The sequence below is a fragment of the Meriones unguiculatus genome, chromosome 9, assembly GCF_030254825.1.
Source record: "Meriones unguiculatus strain TT.TT164.6M chromosome 9, Bangor_MerUng_6.1, whole genome shotgun sequence".
In the NCBI taxonomy this organism is placed as follows: domain Eukaryota; kingdom Metazoa; phylum Chordata; class Mammalia; order Rodentia; family Muridae; genus Meriones; species Meriones unguiculatus.
Window position 1 is genome coordinate 18912659 of NC_083357.1, and position 20537 is coordinate 18933195.

General features: G+C 45.1%; 1 protein-coding gene across 2 annotated transcripts in view; it reads right to left on the reverse strand.

Annotated features, from left to right (window-relative positions):
- The window catches only part of Tspan14 (tetraspanin 14), a 61164-nt gene that overhangs the window by 12371 nt on the left and 28256 nt on the right, over positions 1 to 20537 (reverse strand). For both annotated transcript variants that reach the window (XM_021657785.2, XM_060390921.1), the window contains exon 2: positions 17007 to 17104. In XM_021657785.2, the coding sequence (XP_021513460.1) occupies positions 17007 to 17087 (81 nt within the window). In that variant the 5' untranslated portion in view covers positions 17088 to 17104. The remainder of the gene's footprint in view (positions 1 to 17006; positions 17105 to 20537) is intronic.

Below are 20537 nucleotides of genomic sequence, written 5' to 3' on the forward strand. Positions count from 1 at the left end.
AGTATGTTATTTGAACATCTTGAGCCCTGTGGACAAGTTTCCTGAGCTACCCCCCATACCACACTGGTTTCTTGGCAGATAAGGCCTTTCTTTTTCTTCTCCTGGATGCCACATATGGCTACATCCTCTCCCTACTATCAGTTTCACAGTGGCATGGGAAGAAAAACTAACAGACCTCTCTACTCCTCTCTTACAAGCCCTCTGACTTTCTTTTCTTTTAACAAAGTGAGACCTTTTTCTCATCTGACTTCATCAGAAGTCGTCACTTATTGGTCATTCCTCCCCATTCAACCAGGTTCAGAGACACCGAGCATACACGGCTATCTTCACACTTGCCTGCTGCTTGTCCTTCCCTTACAGACCCCACTAAATATGGTAAACCTCATGGTTCAGTCAAAGACCCTTGGAGCAGTTAGGGGGACCCAGGATTCATACACATTTAAATACTGCCTACACCCATGATCACTAGCTCTTCCCCAACTCACACCTACCATCCCCTTGTGGTCTCCAGGGACCCAGCCTGCTCCTCCCTAGCTCCCTTTCCCTCATTAAACATCGCCACCATCTGCCCACTAGCCATTTAGGAGAAAACCCACGAGAGGAAAAGGGCTTCACATTCACCAACTGGGACCATCTGCCTGTTTTATCTTTAAAACATAAGAGTGTGCATGCCCAGTTTTCTTCCTGGTTCTCAGCTCCCCTCTGTCTATAATCCACATCTTCCAAGGCTGGCAAAAAACTGGAACCATCATTTAAAAATCCACTATCAAGTGATAGCCACAGGACTGGCCTTAAAGCCCCAGTACATACCAAAATTCTCAGATCCTCAAAGCCTGGTGAGTAACATACACACATCCTCTCTCAGCTCTAGACTACTTATATCACCAAATATAATGTAAGCACTCTGTAAAATAGCTGTTCTTTGTATTGTTTAGGAAATGATAGAAGAAAAAAAAAAGTCTTCTGCTTGGTACAGTTTTTACAGTGTCTTCTCTCTTGGCTGGGTGAATTCAGATGCAGAGCTGCCAGTAACTAAACATGACTATGATCAGGTCACTTTGCTCCTCCAAACTCTCCAGTAACTTCCCCTCACACAAGGGATAAAAGTAAGATTCCATCAGAGCCCACCATTCCCTGGCCTAGAAGGTTTTTCCTCTGCAGCAGTTCCTGGCCTCCTCCCTTCACATCATCTAGCTCTCCTCCTGAGATGTCCATCTTTGCCATCCTACGTAAAGCCATTCCCTGTCCATCACTCAGAACTAAATAACTTTGGCTTAAGTCTCCTTGTGACCCTGATCCTAAGCCAAATGGACTGTGCCTACCTTCTAGCCATGCTCTCTAAGGACAAAGGTGTCTGTCTGCTCAGGGCTGTAACCCATTCATGTAGAGCAGGATGGTACAGAGTAGGGTCTATGTGAGAACCCCACCAGGGCTTCAAGACTAGAAGGCCCCAAGCCTGAGGTTCTTCCCATTCTCTTTTTAGGCATACTGCTGGGTCTCATTCACCGGGCAAGAGTCAACCATGAACAAATCACATACAGAATTGGGGCAAAAAGGCTGGAAGGTACCTGACACTACTGCCACCCAGTGTCCCCATTTAAAACCCAGCCTGCCTAACCACTTGCAACAGTCCACTCACCTCTGGTACCATACGGACAGCTGAAAGAAAGCTGTCTTAAAACATCCGATCCATGGCACTAAGAACTCCCCTTTCTTCCCCACTCTCCCCCACAGTATCCCATTCCCCCCCCCCCCGCCCCCCGGCATTAAATCAGCCTTAAAGCCTTAAAGTAACTTTGGTGTTCCTGAACCCATGCTGAGGTGTTTTGTTTGTTCATTTGTTTAAGACAGGGTCTCTCTATAAAGTCCTGGCTGTCCTAGAATTTGCTATGTAAACCAGGCTGGTCTTGAACTGATTGAGATCCTCCTGTTTCTGCCTCTAGAGTACAGAATAAAGGCATTAATAAGATGTCATTAAAGTGTTCACCACCACATCCACCCTTGAGGTGCTGTTTTAATTCTTCCCTGGGGAAACTAAACAGAAAGATGTTTGCTCTGCCAAAGAATGTATGCAAAGCTGTGCAGATGCAAGCAGGCTCCCATTCGTGTCGCATACACACACCCTGCTTCAAGACCTGTAGAAATCAGTCGCAGCTGTGCAACACTGTTTTCTCTTACAATGACTGAAAATAAGGACACCTCTATTCTCCCATTGTCTTAAAGGAAGACGTGAAGTTAGCTCATACCAGAAAGACAGGAACTTAACAGCCACATGTCAGATCATGGGTTCAGTGAATATTGCCCAAGGCAGGAACTCTGGAGACCAATTATGGTCACAGAGCCTGAGAGAGGACCAGACAAGGGAAGTGAGCTTGGGCAGCTCCAAGAGTGAGTGGCAAACCTATCGCTTTCTACCCAGACCTCCCAGACAGATGTAAAACAAATGTAGAACCATTTGTCCAAAGTCACACAGCTAGCTGGTGACAGACTTAAGAACCCATCTGGATATTTCTACTCCTGACAACATTTTATCTCACTACCCACAGGGTACCAGGACAGAAGAACAAGCAGAATTCTGAGTCACTTACCCTAAAGAGTATCTACAGAAGGCAAAGTGAGAAAGGGTTCCACAGAGGAGCTTCTAGGCTGTACAACTCTCAAAGAACATGACTTACACAGCCAGGTGTGAAGAAGGTGCATTCTAAAAGTCTATGTCCCAACCAGAGAGAAGGATCTCTCTGAGAGTCACTGTAAAGATTCAGGAAAAATTACAGGACTAAAAGGTGTTACTGGGACAATGGGTTAAAGTAGTTCATAGTACAATTCAAGGAGTTCCAGCACCTAGATTATTAAGTGAAAATCTCTGGGTTACCTTCCCTAGGGTTAACTGATCTGGAAGGCCCCAGACACATATAGAACAGCACACAACAACAATACCACAACCCCCTCTGTATTAGTCAGGCTTCTGTTGAGGATCGAAACTAATAGAATGAATGCACATATGTATAAAAGGAATTTATCAGAATGCCTTATAGGCTGTGGTCCAACTAGTTTACCAATAGCTGCCTACCAAAAGAAAGTCCAAGAATCCAGTAGTTGCTCAGCCCACAAGGCTGGATGTCTCAACTGGTCATCAGTATATGTTGGTATCCCAAAGAGGTTGGCTCTAGTGCCAGAGAAGGAATGGACTTGCCGGAGAGAACAAAAAGGCAAACAGGAAAAGCTTCCAGTTCCCTTCCTCCATGTCCTTGTACAGGCTGCCAGTAGAATGTGTGTGGCCCAGATTAAAGGTATATCTTCCCACCCCAAAAAATCCAAATTAAAAGTGGGTCTTCCCAATTCAAATGATTTAATTAAGAAAAAAAAAATCCCTCACACATGTACCCAGCTACTTGGGTTTTAATTATTTCTAGATGTGGTCAAGTTGACACCCAAGATTAGCCATCACACCTCCAAAAAACAAAAACAAGAGGTCCTACTGGTACATCCTAAGATTGCCACAGGCTTGCATCACTCTGGAAGCCCCAAGAATCCCCTCATCATAAGGGTAAGCCTGCTGCACTTTACCTAAGGAGGATCAAGTCTCATAACTGTCTAAGCCCTTCTAGACAAGAGGAAGAAAAAGTCCCAGTACCAAGCAAGTCAAGAGCACCCACCCAGGACTCAATGGCCTTGGTCCCTTGCACAACTGCTATAAGTCTAAGTGTGTGGGGCAACTCTTGCAGGCTCCAAACATCTTGTCTTTCCACTAAGTAGCAAGGCAACACTTTGAGGTTCTGCTCTGCTGAGCTCTGGTTCTCGGTCAGTCTTTTCACAGGCTGATGATCAGAACCAGTTTCCTAGGCCTCCTTCTAGATTTCTCAGAAACAAGAAGCAGGGATCCCAATGAAACACCATACAGTCCGGAACAGTACTAAATATATAACACAGGTCAGCAGCCCAGGGTCCAGGGTTAGCTCTGCAACATTCTAGCAAGTGGACCTCCTGCAAGTGGTGGTGGGGTGGGGGGCTTCTCTGTACCTATGCCTTCCTCCACATGACAGAGATGGTCCTCTACAGGTTGAAAGGACTGGCAAAGGCCTCTAGCAAGATTTGCTCACACAGAGGAACCCTGCTCTCCTGAGTACAAGCAGAGCCCAGGACTGAAGGGCCAGCCAGGTGACCCCTCCTTCAACTACACCTACTGCACTGAAGGCTGTGTCCCCAGTAATGGTTAATCTTAATCTCCAATTTGCACGACTTAGAATCAACTAGAGGACATATGTATTTTCAAAGAGTTTTACCTGAGGTAGTAAGACACCACTTCAGACGGAGGTCCTAGACTGAATGAAAAAGAAGAATGGAGCACCAGTATTCCTCTCCCTCTACTTCCTGACTATGACCAGCCACCTAATGCTCCTGCCCAAAATAAAACTAGCTTTTTTAAAGATTTATTTATTTATTATCTGCCTACATATTTCTATCTACACACCAGAAGAGGGCACCAGATCTCATTGTAGATAGTTATAAGCCACCATATGGTTACTGGGAATTGAACTCAGGACCACTGGAAGAACAGCCAGTACTCTTAACCTCTGAGCCATCTCTCCAGCCCCCAAAACTACCTTTTGCTTAAGTTTTGTCAGGTACTTTTTCCCAGTATAGAGAAAGCAGCTATTACAGTCTTACTCCTGACAGTTCCCAAACAGTCTGTTATACTAAAGAAAAAGAACCCCATCCAGAGGCTCAGCTTCTGCTTCTGAAGAAAACAGAGATGCAGAGTTGGGGGGGGGGGCAGGAAGGATGTGAACACAAAGCAGGAGAGAACAGGGTCCAGAAGATATTATACCATCAAGTTTGTTCTTCATACACCCCAAGGCTTTGAGCAGCCATTCATCTCTGCAGCTCCATTTCACAATCAAGTACCTCTACTGGCTATGGTTTGCAACCTAAGTCCTGCCAGGTAGGATGCAAAGCCAAGGTCCAGGCACACTCCAGAATCCCAAGGTCTGTGAGCTCACAGGATATGAGAGCTACCTGAGACGCCTTCAAATGCCAATGATTCAACTAAACTTGGAGTCAGATTGGCCTCCAGAAGGCACAGACCCTAAACCAGGATTTGTAAACCTTCCTAATGTGGCCACCTTTTAATACAGCTCCTCATGGTGTGTGGAGACCTCCAACCATAAAATCATTTTCATTGCTACTTCATAACTGCAATTTTGCTACTGTTACGAATCATGATGCAAATATCTGTTTTCTGGTGTTCTTAGGCAACCTCTGTGAAGGTTGTTCAACCCCCAAAGAGGTAGCGACCCACTGCCTTAAAAACCACTGCTTTAAACCCAACCTGGCCTTGAAAGTCCACCCAGTGGGCTGAGTACTGATTGGGTCATAATGTTATCTATTGGGGTTATACACCCCTGCCCACTAGGAATAGTGGAACCCTGGTAGCTCTTAACAGAGCAGGGAATCTCTTTCCAAACAATCCCATCTTAAAAGTCTGAACTGAGGACTTGACAAATGGCTCAGAGGGTAAAGACATCAACCTGATGTCTTGATTTGATCCCCAGATCCCACAGCGGAAGGAGAAAATGGACTCCCTAAAGTTGCGCTCTGATCTTCACATATACGCCAGGGAACATGCATATGCATGCATGCGCGCACGCACACGCACACACACACACACACACACACACACACACACTCAATACTAATAAATATAATAAACACCCATTTTTAAAGTCCAAAAAGAACCACCTCTCAAAGGAAGTTTGGAAGGTCTGAGAAACAGAGGGGAGGCTGGGACAGCTTTCTCAGCTTCCTCATTATAGGGGAAATGGGGCCCAAGGCAGGAGGCACCATACCCCGGGTCACAAAGCTATCACACACCAGCTTTTCCTCCCTCCGGATGGGTGGCTGCTGTGAACAAGAAGCAGATGTGCCCTCTGCAGCACTGCAAGCGATCAAGCCAGGGGCCCAGAAAAGAGGCAAGGACTGCTCCAGGGACAGCTTCCACCGTGACACTGATAACTTGAACCCCCACCCACCCAGTAATTTGAGGTCAAGGAAAAGCAGAGTAAGAACAGTCATCCAAGGGAGGCTCTAGGCAGCACCCCAGCATGACAATCTCTGCCTTCAGTGTCCCAGTGATTAAACAGAGAGAAATCTAGGTTACTAAACCAGGGCCAGACAGTAAACATTCTTAGTTCTACGTGTTCTATGAGCTCTGCTGCAACTGTTCCATGGGCTGTGAACATGGGGAGAAGCCGGAGATGATAGACAAATGATGGATGTGGCCCTGTTCCAGTGAAAATTATGTGCAGAACAAGCAGAATCAGGTCTGACCTGCAGGCCACAGACGGCCAAGCCCACGACTAAACTATCACACTAAAACCATCTGGACCTAGGCACGAAGACAGGATTTCCTTCAGTTCAGCCACATAAATTCTGCATATCTCTAACCCTGTATGTTCCTGTATTATTTTAGAAGTTCTTTTCTGGTTTGTTTTGTTTTCCGAGACAGGATTTCTCTCAGTGTAGCCCTGGGACTCACGCTGTATGTAGACTTTGCTTGCCACAACTCAAGAGACTGACCTGATTCTGCCTCCTGGGTGCTGGAATTAAAAGCATACGCCATCACTGCCCGTTATTTTAGCAGCTTTTAACAGCTCACAACTATATGCAACTCATGACACACACTCATAATAAGACAGAAGAATCCTCTCGTGAAAAAGTACCTGGCATCTAGGATTTAAAAGAAAAGAGAGAGAGAGAAATACCTGTAATAAGGTGGCTGAAATCAACCAATGGGGGACAATGGAACAAAAGCAAAAACAGAATTAGCAAAGACTTGAAGATAAACACCATATATGCTGGAATTTATAGGAAAACATGTTACAAGGGAAAGGGAGCAAAAGAAAGATATATAAAGATTGTTGTGGGGCACTCAGGAGGCAGATCTTCGTGAATCTGAGGCCAGCCTGGTCTACAAAGTTCCAGGACAGCAACAGATACATAATGAAATCTTGTCTCTTACCATGTACAGAACGCATTGCAGTTTACACTGAGAAAGGGAAACACATGAAGAACACTTCCAGACCCAGGTATAGGCAATAATTTTCTGGATAGAACCGTAATAGCACAAAAAAAAATAGGCCCAAGAAATGACAAACAGTATATGAAATTGAAAAGCTCCTGCATGCACACACAAGCACACACAAAATGACTTGATGGACAGTCTACTGAATGTAAGAGCTACATTAGACTAAGGGGTTTAAGTTAATATATAGAATCGCAAAAAACTAACCACTAAAAAACAAAAAGGAAAGTACCCAAAATGCCAATCAATAAATAGACCAATGAACTGAATGGATACAGACCTGGGGTCTGATTATGTAGCTCTCACTAGCCTAGAACTCACCCTGTAGATCACATACTGGCCTCAAATTCAAGAGATCCATCTGCCTCTGGCTCCTTAGTGCTGGGATTAAGGGTATGCATTAATTCATCTGCCTTTTTCCCCCCAGTAAATACATATATTTTGAAAGCTCAACATGCCCTTCCATCAGGGAGATACAAATTAAAACTACTCTAAGATCCCATGTCACTCTGGTCAGAATGGCTAGTATGATGAAAGCAAGTGCTGGCTGGTAACAGTATGGCGAAATGGGGGTCTTTATATAATGTTTGTGGGAGTATAAACTGCTCAGCCACTACTGAAAATCATTGTGAGGCTTCACAAAAATCTCATATGTGGATTGAGGCCAGGAAACCAGAAGGTGCCCATGCAACGCAATTAAAAGGTTTCAAAGACAGGGTGTGGGGTGGCAATAGAAGACACGATATGAACTGGAATTAGGAATACTCAAAGTAGAAGGGCAAGGCAGGGATAGGAAGGAAGGTAGATGAAGGCAGGAAAGAAACCAACACTAAGATGGCATGAAAATGCCATGAGGAAATACCAGGGTGCAGAGGGTACAAGTTGTCTCAGGTATCTTCTCTGTTGACCCAGGAACCTGCCTTCTGAGTATCTGCCCAGTTTTATGTAAGTTCTGGGATCTGAATTCCAGTCCTCACTTTGACAGTGAAGCGATTTATCCTTTGAGCCCTCTCCCCAGACCCTCAAGAGAATTAAAAGGGATTTCTGAAAAAGAAAAATAAGCAAAACACCAAGCACAAACATGATGGAATGGAGTCACTCCCACCCACAAGGTGGACCTCCCTGACAGTTGCCATGCCAGAGATCTACTGGCGCGTGGACAGACATCCACAACTTGAGCTTGCACACACCCTGTGGATATGTATCAACTATGCGCCAGGCATTAGCCTCCATGCACCTGGGATGGCCTTCCTCAATAAATTCCGTAGTGGTCTCAGTTTCACACATGGCTGAGGCCGATATTCCTAGCCACACCTTAGCTCTAGGGAAGTCCCTGACTAGGCCAGTCCTTGCCCTCTGCCCTCAGCCTTGGCAAGACCAAGTTTGAGAATATACACATTCCTACCTCTGTCAAGAGATAAGCAAAACACTTCCTGTGTGCTGGGGCAGCTCTTCTGGAAAAGTTATTTTGACTGGCTAAATGTGTCAGCCAGGTCAAATCAATGTGCACACCTTTGACCCACTTAATCGCACTCTTAGGAATCCATTTCAGCAATAACTTCCCTCTCTTTCCTACAGGGAAGAATCTATACTACATAAAACCTGGTCTCTACAACCTTATCTAGAATAGTGAAAAAGTGAAAAAACCTAAATGTCTCACGTGGGAGTTGCTACAAAAACCCACCCAAAGACTGCGTGGCAAGAACCTAAATGTTCTATACCAGTAATGCTGATGTGAAAATGTAGCCCTCCAGATTTTGAGGATACTACATGAGAACATGAAAATACATACACCAACAGACAGGCAACTGCAGCACGAAAAAGAAATGCAAGTTATCCTGGGATACCTTGTTTAGTCTACTGGAACTCGTGTAACTGCAGAAAGTTCACTCAATCATTCTTGAAAGAAAAGTTACCATATTTCAGCAGTGAAAACAAAACTATATCATATCATTATTAAAATAGTAGACTCTTCTCTTTCACATGCATCATTTAAAAGACGGAAGCAAAGGAGCTACAGATGTAGCTCATTTGGTAGGATGCTTGCCTAGCACGCATGAAGGCCTGGGTTCAAACCCCAGTACTACATGATAGTGGTCCTTGCCAGGAGGGCCATAAGAAATTCAAGGTCACTCGCAGCGACATGAGACCTTATCTGAATGGGCAGGGGAAGAGTTGGTGAAGAGAGAATGAGAACACACATGATGGAAGTTAAACTGACTGCAATCAGACCTGGGTCTCATACAACATGGCTAGAGCTCAATGGGAGAAAAAAGCCAGTTCTTCATCAATTGAGGGATGGGTTAGAGCTGTGCTTTCTACCAGGCTTCTTGCTGTCTCTCTAGAGTAGGACAACCTCCTGTCCTGGTGTGCCAATAGTAGACTGGGGCTCATTTGTTGTTCGGGCAAAACTATCAATAACCTCTCCCTTGTTCTTAAGTTTCCTGACCCAGACTATATAAATTATGTTCACCTTACACATAGGTAGTATCAGACACCTTGAAGGAGGGAGCTTTAAGTCATGTACAGAGCTCAGGTACTCATGTCGTTGTTCCACTGTCTCAATCAGACGCAACGCTGCACTGTTAGGCTCAGATTCTAACTCCCCAAATTTACAAGCCAGAAAGTTATAGCTCAAACTTAAAATCATTAATGATGTCAATGATGGAGAGTTATTTTTTGTAAGCATTTTTGAAATTAAAGGTGTGCAGGAGGCTCTCCTTGTGCACACAGGCCTACTGTCTGCATTTAGAAGGGATGGAATCTTCATTTTAAATCTACCTCTGAACCAGATCCAAGCAAGGGCTTTACCTGAACTTGTGGAAATTATAGTAGATGCTTATGGGGGAAAAGCAATCTTGAGATGCAGATAATACCCTTCAAGAACATTGAGGAAGCAAAATCCAAGAAAGTGCACATTCTTTACAGAACTGGGCTGTGTGTAAACAAAGACAGTCCTTCCACAGCTCCCGCAGCCTTGCTTCTCAGTTTCTCTTCCTCTGCCTACTAAAATGAGACATTTCTTTTTAAATTGTAGTGAAACACACATAACTTATTTTCCCCATGTTCAAGTGTTCAGCTTGGTGGTACTAAGTACATCACAACAGGATCAGCCATTATCACAATCCATCAGAGAACTCCTTTTATATTACAAAACAGAAACCAGAGCCTCTAAACAGCAATTCCATGCTATGGTTGGATTGTGTCCCCATGACCCAGCTGTTAGAGACTCTGTCCTCATTGCAACAGTGTCGGAAGGAAGGGTTTTTCAGAGAGTGAGTAGTAAGGATGGCTGGATGAATTCCTGCTAAAGTGGGCTCGCCTTAAAACTGAGTTTCAAGGATGCAGACAAAGCACAGCAGCAAAGCACTAACCTAGTACCCACGGCCCCATGTGTATCCCTACCATTATATAAAGACAGAGAAAAAGAGAAGCTGAATTTAGTCTCCCTTTCCCCTCTTTCATTTTCTCACCCATATGATGCTTTCCATCATGATATAACTTCCCCGATCTTGAACTTCCCAGCATCTAGAACAGTGGTCCTCAACCTTCCTAATGCTGTGACCCTTTAATATGGTTCTTCAGGTTGTGGTAACCCCAACCATAAAATTATTTTCATTGCTACTTCATAACTATAATTTTGCTACTGTTTTGAATAGCAATATAAATATCTGTGTTTTCTGATGGTCTTAGGAGACCCATGCAAAAGAGTCATTCACTTTCTAAAGGGGTTGCAACCCACAGATTGAGAGCCACTACTCTGGAACCATGCACTGAAAAAACTTCTCTGGTTATAAATGGTCCAGCTTCTGTAATCTGTAATAGCAGCACAAATGGACTAAGACCCTCCTCCCCATTTTCACCTAAAATTTCACAGAATTCCACTTTCTATGTCTGTTTACTACTCTAGTTACACTGAAATCAAACTGTTCTTTTGCTTTTTTTAAAAAAAAATTGTCTGTTTTTTAATTATTATTATTTTTTTTTCAATTTATTCACTTTGCCTCCCGGTTATAGTCCCTCCTTCATCTCCACCCTCCTGCCCTCTTCCTCCCTTATCTCCCTCCCTTAGTCCACTGACAGGGAAGGTCCTCATCCCCTACTATATGACTCTAGCCTACCAGGTCTCGTCAGAATTGCCTGGATCATCTTCCTCTGTGGGCTGGCCAGGTCGGTCCACCAAGGGGAAAGTGATCAGATAGCAGGCAACCAAGTTCATGTCAGAGACTGCCCCTACTCCCCTTACTAGGAAACCAACATGGAGACTGAGCTGCCTATGGGCTACATCTGAGCAGGCGGTCTACGTCCTCTCCATGCATGGTCCTTGGTTGATATATCAGTCTCTGCAGGTTCCCTGGACCAAGATTCTGGGGCTTTGTTGGAGGAAATCATTAAATTTGTAGGCAATGGATAGAACTAGAAAAGATCATCCTGACAGAGGTAGCCCAGAAGCAGAAAGACACGCATGGTATATACTCACTTATAAGCAGATATTAGTCATATAATATAGGATAAACATACTAAAAATCTACAGACCTAAAAAAGCTAAACAACAGGAGGACCCGAGGGAAGATGCTTAATCCTCATTCAGAAGGGCAAACAGAATAGACACCAGAAGCAGTAAAAGAGAGAGAACAATACAGGAGCCTACCAAAGACATCCTCTGAAAGACTCCAGCCAGCAGGGGAGCAAAGCAGATGCAGAGAATCACAGCCAAACTTTGGGCAGAGTTCAGGGAGTCTTATGGAAGAAGGAGGAGATAGAAAGACCAGGAGGGGACAGGAGCTCCAAACTGTTCTTTTTGTATGGGCTTATTCTGCTTAACATAATGTCCTAAAGATTCATCCACACTGTAGTGTGTGCCCTAGAGTAATTTAGGCTCTCTTGGCAGGCAAATACTAATTTCCTGACCACCTGATCATCAATGGCCACAAGTTGCTTCTACATTTTGGCTGTGGTGTACAAACAATTTCAATTCTTTCAATTCTTCTGAATATATATCCAGAAGTAGGGTTGCTGGAACAGATAATTTCATTGTTAACCTCAAGTAATACCAACCTGACATTACAGATGTCACTTGCTTCTACAACAACAATATACAAGATCATCAATTTCTTCACAGCCACATTAACACTTATTTTCTGCTTTTTTTTTTCTTTTTTAAAGAAAACACATCACATCTTTGTGGGCATGAGGTAATATCATACTGTGGTTTTGATTTGCATTTCCTTGAGTTGAACTGAGACTCTGAACTAGAAACAGGTCTAACACAACCAAAAAACGACGACCAAAGGAAAAGGGGGGCTGATGCTAGTGCTCTCAAATCCCTAGGCTTGCTGGAAGCCATCATCCCAGTGTAAAGAACCTCAAGCAGCCTAACTCACTGACTCCACAGGCAGCAGCATCTACATCTTTAGTAAGATGTACTAAAGATGGATGATGGTCCCTCGGACCCCAGCCTCAAAGTCAGAAAAAGAAAGCTGACAAAAATTGCTGAGTGCTACAGGGATCTATCCACTAAAGATAGTGACCATGGGAACAATGCTAAAGAGGCAAATGGCTCAGCTGTAGCTCATCTGTCCCTACACCTCAACCTGGTCACAGAAACAACAGGCTGCCTTCTGTTTACTCAAGCAGGACTACTAAGCTGCCCTTCCCCACCAAAACAAACCAAACAAACATTATGTGTGGAAAATGAGCCAGGCTTTGATTCAAAGTAATCCAAAAGTGGGGGGGGGATGAAAATGAAATAAAACCAGCTGTAAATAGTTTATTTTTGAAGCCGAATGACAGAAACATGAGGCTTGTTACATTTTTCTATTTTTTCCATCTAAAAAAAGAAAACTCGGAAGACATATGGACTTAGCACGCCATTTTCTATTTTTTTCCTAAAACCTTGTAAGGGAGACGACAGGCAGCAGAGATCCACATTAACATTTCTCAATGGTAACACCAGGCTTTTCAGGGTCACTAGATTCAGGGCAGAGGCCAGACTGCATCCAGGTGCCCAGAGCAGGCTGACCTCTGTGAGCTTCCCAAGTCTCGGTGAGTCTCACCGCATGAGTGTCCCTGCACAATGCTGTGTCCTACCCAGGTAGAGTAAGTTCCTGCCAGGAATGCTGGGACCATGACCAACACCAAGGGACCAGCCACCCACTTTCATTCTTGTCTATGAGGGCGTTTCCTAACTGTTCCTGTTTGTTCCCTCCTGTTCTGCCCCAGTGCTCACTAACAAAAATGATTAACTCTCAACCACATACACTAACTGCCAAGTCTGCACAATCCTTAAAATACTACCACATACTTCAATCCGGCAGGCTTGCCGCAATTCTGGATTCACTGAACTCCACTGTTTTGTGCTATCAATGTGTAAGTAAGTAAGTCGTGTTCCCTGAGAACCAAGAGACAGTAATGAAGAACCTCGGAAGGAAGAGGTGACCAGGGACTTTGCTGTGGCAATGATTATTGTGCTGCCTGCAATAACTAGGATGAGTCAAAGGTCAAGTTAAAAGCCAAAGCAGGCTAGGCCAGGGGGCACCGACTTGGGGAAACAGGGAGCAAGCACAGGCTCTCCAGATAGGGAGCAGCAGGTCTCAGAAGCCTGAGTACATGGCAAGAATGCAGTGCAGGTCTCAGCAACTGAGAGCACACTGCTGTAGTCTGCAGATCACTGGGTGCATGGTAGTGAAGGAGACTGGGAGGTCCTAGCCCACTCCTCACCTTGTTTGCTTCCTAAGGAAAGCACTTTGCTGTCACACACTCCACATCTGACACCCCCACCAGACGCTGAAATCAACAGTCCAGGTGATCATGGACCCTCTTAAAAATGTGTGCCAAAATAAGTCTCTCTTTTATAAGTTAACTATCCCTGGCATTTTGTCATAGTGACAGAAAGCGAACACAGAAACCCAGCGATACCCATTGGGAACTAAGATGAAAGATTGTCTGAGCACAGGAAAAAGTCTGGGGTGAAAAACCATGCTACTGCTGGCTCTTTTGATCACCTCCCCCTGAGGAGGGAGCAGCCTTATCAGGCCACAGAGGAAGACAATGCAGCCAGTCCTGATGAGACCAGATAGGCTAGGGTTAGATGGAAGGGGAGGAAGACCTCCCCTATCAGTGGACTGGAGGAGGGGCATGAGAGGGGAAGAGGGAGGGAGAGTGGGATTAGGAGGGGATGAGAGAGGGGGCTACAGCTGGGATACAAAGTGAATAAACTTAATTAATTAAATAAATTAATTAATTTTAAAAAATGCCACTGCATTCCACCCTCTTTCTCTAGAACAGAAAACTCCTAAGTACACAGAGATACATCATCGGGACATGACACCATAAAGCTGAGTTTGAAAAGGTAGGAAGTGGCAGGTGGAGGGTTCAGCAGTAGAACATGCATGAGCCCCAGATTTCTATCCCCAGTACTAAAGCAAAGAAAAAGGAGCAGAAGGGTTAGAAAGTGAAGAGGGGAGGGGTGGGAAGGGAAGGAGTGGAGTCTTAGTAAACACCAACTCCACAACAGAAGGAAAAGAAATTACCACCTGCTCTGCGCCCCCTTTTCCACTTGTCCCCAGTGACCAATATAAAAGCTTCTACACATTATCACTTCCCCTGAACTTCCCACACTGTGCAGTGTCTGCCTCACCCTGCCAGGTCTGGTGGCAAAACACACACAATGTAGCTCTCCAATCCCTGACTAGCTCTAACAACTGCCCAGATTTTCTTCTTTTTGAGGCCAGAATACTTGAAAGAACTGTTCTTTGACCAACCTCCTGAGTACAGCCCATCCCTTCCTATCTCCAACCAGCCACAACAACCAAGTTCACCCAACTGCAACACAGCTGAGTGTTCTTTTCTACCAGAGAAACTCCTTTTTACCTCAGGCTTGTACTCATCTTGGCGGGCTCCAAGATGGCTTTCTTCCCCCACCTAGTCTCAGCATATCAGGCAATATTCAAATTTCTCTTTAGCTGGTTTGTACATTCATTCTGATGCTCTCTCCTTAAAATGCATTTCCAGGATGGTCTCTGACATCCTCTAAGGTCAAAGAAACACTCAAGCTTTCTATATACCCCCACCAAACTTTCATCTCAGAGCATGGCTCAACCAGCCTTCTCCCTCACTCTGCAGTAATGCTGAACTCAGACTACAAAACCCAACACATACATAAAACCTTCCGAAAGTTAAAGAATAGAAAGCCAGGTACAGTAGCATATGCTCTCAAAAGGCTACTCAAAAGGCTACTCCCCAGCTACTCAAAAGGCTGAAGTGAGGGCGGGGGCAGGAGCAGGGGGTGCATAAGTTCAAAGGCATCCTGGGCAACAGTCTTTTTTTTTCTTTTTTTTTTAATTTTTCATCAATTACACTTTATTCATTCTGCATCCCCCCATAAGCCCCTCCCTCCTCCCCTCCCGATCCCACCCTCCCTCCCCTTTCTGCATGCATGCCACTCCCCAAGTCCACTGATAGGGGAGGTTCTCCTCTCCTTTCTGATCTTAGTCCATCAGTTCACATCAAAAGTGGCTGCACTGTCCTCTACTATAGCCTGGTAAGGCTGCTCCCCCCCAGGGGGAGGTGATCAAAGAGCAGGCCAATCAGATTGTGTCAGAGTCAGTCCCTCTTCACATTACTATGTAACCCACTTGGAGACTGAGCTGCTGGGCAACAGTCTTAATCAGAGTTTATATTGAGGTGATAAAACACCATTACCAAGACTTGGGGAGGAAAATACTTATTTTACCTCGCATATTACAATTCCATCACTGAGGGAGGTCAGGGCATGAACTCACACAGGACATGGAGGTAGGAGCTGATGCAGAGGCCATGGAGGAATGCTGCTTGCCGGCTTGCTCTGCACCCAGGAACACCAGTCAGGTTTCTGCTTTCTTACAGCACCCAGGAAAACCAGCCAGGGGTGGCACCACCCACAATGGGCTGAGCCCTCCCCTATCAATCACTACAGATTTGCCTACAGGCAAATCTTATGGAGAGGTCTTCTCAATTGAGAGTTCCCCTTCCCAAATGACTCTAGCTTGTATCAAACATTAAACTAGCCAGGACAGCAACTAAGACTATCTGAAAATGAAAACTATAGGAAGCTGGGGTGTAGCTTTAGTGGCAGAGTACATGCCTAACATGCACAAGGCTTAACGTCTAGCACTGCAGAAGAAGAGGTAAAAAACGAATTTCAACACCCATTGAGGCCTGAATGCCCAGTATGGTAGGACTTGTGTTGCCTTACTTATTCTGCTCCAGTCTCCTGGCTGCCTGTTGTCCTGTGCACATACTGAGCTCACTTCTGCCTCAGGATAGCCAGCCAGATAGCCTTTGCAACTACCATTCTGACTTGATCTTTCCTCCTCCAACTCCACTGGGCAGCCTCTTCATTAACCCTCAAGTCTCAGGCCCCAGGTTACCTCCTGCATCCTCGACTCTGCACATCCTGCCAAACACATACACACAGGAAAGAGCTGCCCTACCTACCTTCCGATGCTCAGGAAGCTAATACCATTCTTAGTATAGCACAATTTCCAGAAGTGCAGGATGTTATACCCTCGTTACAGCCTTCTCAGCTGTGTACTGAATATCCCCTCCCAGGATACAGAAGAGAGCCTGGCCCACAAAGCACCTGGATGTTCATGTTTCACTTTGGCATTGCAAGGATAGGAAGACTGTCACACTGAGACAGTGTCCAAAGGCTTCCTGAATCATCCAGACTGGGTTGGAGCCCTTAATCTGGCTTTCAATCACATGGGTCCACCCATGACAATACTATTGGCTGGTTCTATGAGGACAAGGCATCATGGAGCCCAACCACCACCTCTTTCCAGGGCCTCACTGTACTCTTGTCATCAGGACTATGCAAAGAATCATGACTTGGTGATGAAGGTTGCGATCACACAAGGGACCATGGCCACACCCCTGGACTTACCCAAAAGACGATGTTGTAGCTGAAGAGCAGGTACTTGTACCAGCAGCTGACCTCGGCGTTCGAGTATCTATAATAGTGCATCTTCTGAGAAGCAGGACCTGCAGGGACAGTGACTGATAAGGCACAGTCAGCTTCAAGCCTGCTCCCCAAGCACAGAAAGGCCAAAGCTCTTGTTCAACTTCCAGAAATCTGTCCCATATGTCTATTTGTTGGTCCAAACATAGTTCTACTACCAGTGCCAACTAGAGGCTAGACAACAAGCAAGTTAAGTCAGCTTCCAGAGAGAGGGAGAGGTGGATTAGAAAGGGAAAATGACAATTTTTAAGTGTCTTCAAAGTACCAGAAACTCTACTTGGAACCTTCTTGGCTGTATTGATTATTCCATTCCACACCAAAAACACTTGAGTGCAGAAAGGTTAAGTGACTTTCCTAAGGACAAAGGATATGACAGAAAGGTGGAACACAGTAGTTCAGACCTATAATCCCGGCTTCTGGGAAACTACGGTAGGAGTGCTGTCATGAGTTCCAGTCAGACCTTACCTCTAAAAATACATACATAAAAAAAAAGAAAGTAAGGACAGAACCCAGAATCTGGACCATGAAGAGTGGATTCTACTGTGTACATTCTTTTACCCACCATAGCCAAAGGAGGAGATAAAGATTTGATCACAGGAAGCCATGGTGGGAAGAAACCTGAAAGATCAGCAGGCTTGTGCAGGATACAACCATGGGGACAACACAATGACCCAGTTAAGGCCCTGTATTGTTTGCCCTATTGTCTGAGACAAGCTCCGGGGCTTGACCCCTGAGGTAGTGAGACCCCTGAGGCCCACAGCAGCTGTCAGCATTTATCCTCACTCCATCCTCCTTTCTACCTCCTACCCCTATCCTGGCCAAATACAATAAATCTGGACTATACTATTCCTATGGGAACAGCCTTGGAGCTGCAAAATTAATGTTGTGTTGTTTCTTATCTGTCTGTCACCAAAATATTCACAGAGCCAGACCCACTTTCCTTTGTCATGAGCCTCAGGAATAAAGCATGGATGAATGGTGGGACAGGGTAGATTACTCAAGCTGACAGAAGGAGGCAGGATCTAAGGCTATCATCCCAGTCCTGTGTACCATCTCCCCAAACCACCTCTCCACATGGTCATGCAGACAAACACACTTTCAAGGGAAGGAGAGACCAGATAGAGGACCAGCACCCAAGTACAAACAAAGCCACCTAGCAGTGAGGAGACAATCCCAGATACCTGAATTAACCAATTTCTGCAGTTTTCTTGAGGAGGGGCTATTTGCAAAATCAGTTTTAGGGGTGACTATGAATGTAGCTGCAGGCTTGCAATGTTCTGAGAAAAAAAAATGCACAAAGAAGGAGCATGAACCCACATTCCTCTAGAAAAGGGCCCTGCATGTACTCGGCCACACTCCAATGTACATAATCCATGTATACGGTCTAGACCTCACCACTTACTCACTCACCCTAGTTGCTGCCACTCCCAGGAGAGATGGGCAAGACAGCAGGAGTGAACTCTCAGCCACCATGCAGCCCCACATCTATTCACCATCACCCCACTACCTGTTAACAAGTTTCTTGAGTGACTAGCCCATGAGGCAAGATCCATGCCTGGTGGAATAGCTACTACACACTGAGAGACTATTGTCTCTGAGAAGACAGAATGGCTCTGCTGTCTGGGTGCAGCACCCTGGCTAGGGTGTTATGTGCCCTGCAGACACCTAACCAGGAATGACATTCCGAAAACACAATAGCTGTTTGTTTCATTTGAGGACATTTGTGGGGAAGAAGAGATAATTAGAGATAGCTGGACTGTCCTGTGTTGGAGTTAAAATTAAACCCAGAACCAACTAAACCCAACCAACTTAGCTACTGAAATGTGCTGTTAAGACAGCAAAATGTCACAAGTGGTAGAAACCCTGTTCTTACAGACAAGACCACCTTATCCTCAGAGCACCAAATGTTTCCCTTCTTCCTTGGGGTTCATGAAGAAGCTGGGGAAGCAGGCCACACAAGCACCCAGATATTTAGAACTCCTAGAATGCACTCCATGGCCATAACCTTACCCAGTAAGGTTAAGAACTCTAGGGCTCCTCTTCTTTGTTCTCACCAGCACACACATGTCTGCTTTGCATGGTCATGCTGATTCACCCTGTGCCCAGCTCCAGGCCTTCATTATTACCCCGTGGAGACACATCACCTTACAATTCTCCTTTAGCTCTAGTTCATATTTCAATGTGCAGAACACACACACACAAGAGCACACCGCAGGGAAATTAACACTCTAGAGAGAAGATTCTCCCTGTTCAGGGTGCCATCTTCCCTCCCATCTAGCTTACCCTCCTTTGCCCCACAGGCCCCACAACCAAACAGGACACAACTCTGTCTGCACTGCATAGACCAAATGCTGTAGTCCAAGCCCTCGTTAAACAACTGCAACAGCCAAGACCTAAATTAAAAATCACAACATGTAGCTACTTCCCAACACTTGGCATCACACTAGCAGCAGGTCCACCCAATGGTGGCCACACACTCCCTAATCATCCAGGGCATAGGATATCACACTCACACAGCATGTCCCGCCTGCAACTTACAAACCAAGAATGTGCATGAGCATCATGTGTCATTTCCTTTGAACAAATGACAATTTGGGCCCTGGGTGTCCTCCTGATGGCACTTATTTCCCCATCCCCAACTCAAGGAAAACTGTTTCAAGGAGAATGAAAAACTCAGCCTTTCTCCAACCTACTCCCCAGCCCTCTGCCATAAGTCTTAGGAATGGAAATGAGAGTGGCCTTGGGTCCTTTAGGGGACTACTTTTCTCTCTTGCTAGCCTGAAGCTTTTAGTGTAGAACAACAGGAACACCGATTTTGCAGCTCAGCCTAAAATTGTCCTCTGAAACAGGGCACAATGGTATTCCATCAGTGGAGAAGAAAACCAAGGGCCTTAGAAACTCAGGGGTGGAAAAAGGACTGAGCACTCATGAGCCACTTGCCCGGGCTCTTCCCACATTCATAACCATGATGACACCAGAAACTAGACCTGATCCCAAATGATTCCAGAGTATCCAGGGTCCTTGGGATCTCACCTCACTGGCAAAACTTAGACACATCAGTGAAGGCAACTTAGCCAAGTACCAAATGCTGATACCAGTACTCTTTACCTAAACACACACACAGTAAGAGACAGAGACAGGGACAGAGGGACGGACAGACACCAATCTGGCTTCCTAAAACTCAATAAACTTCCAAAACACCAACAGACCTAGCAGAAAAGAACCTAAAGCCTATTTTGTATTGTTGAGAAAGCTGATTGGTAATCTGAGAATTAAATAGGTAAACATCAATCTAAACATTTAAGGGGCACACTACACATGCAAGTGTAAAAACACTCTAGAGAACAGGTGTTCAGGCCCATCTCCTTCTTAATCATCTTCCCTTTTGAGGCAATAGGAAAAAAAAAAAGAAAATATAAACTCACCGCCAAATTCCCACATGATTACAAGTTAAGG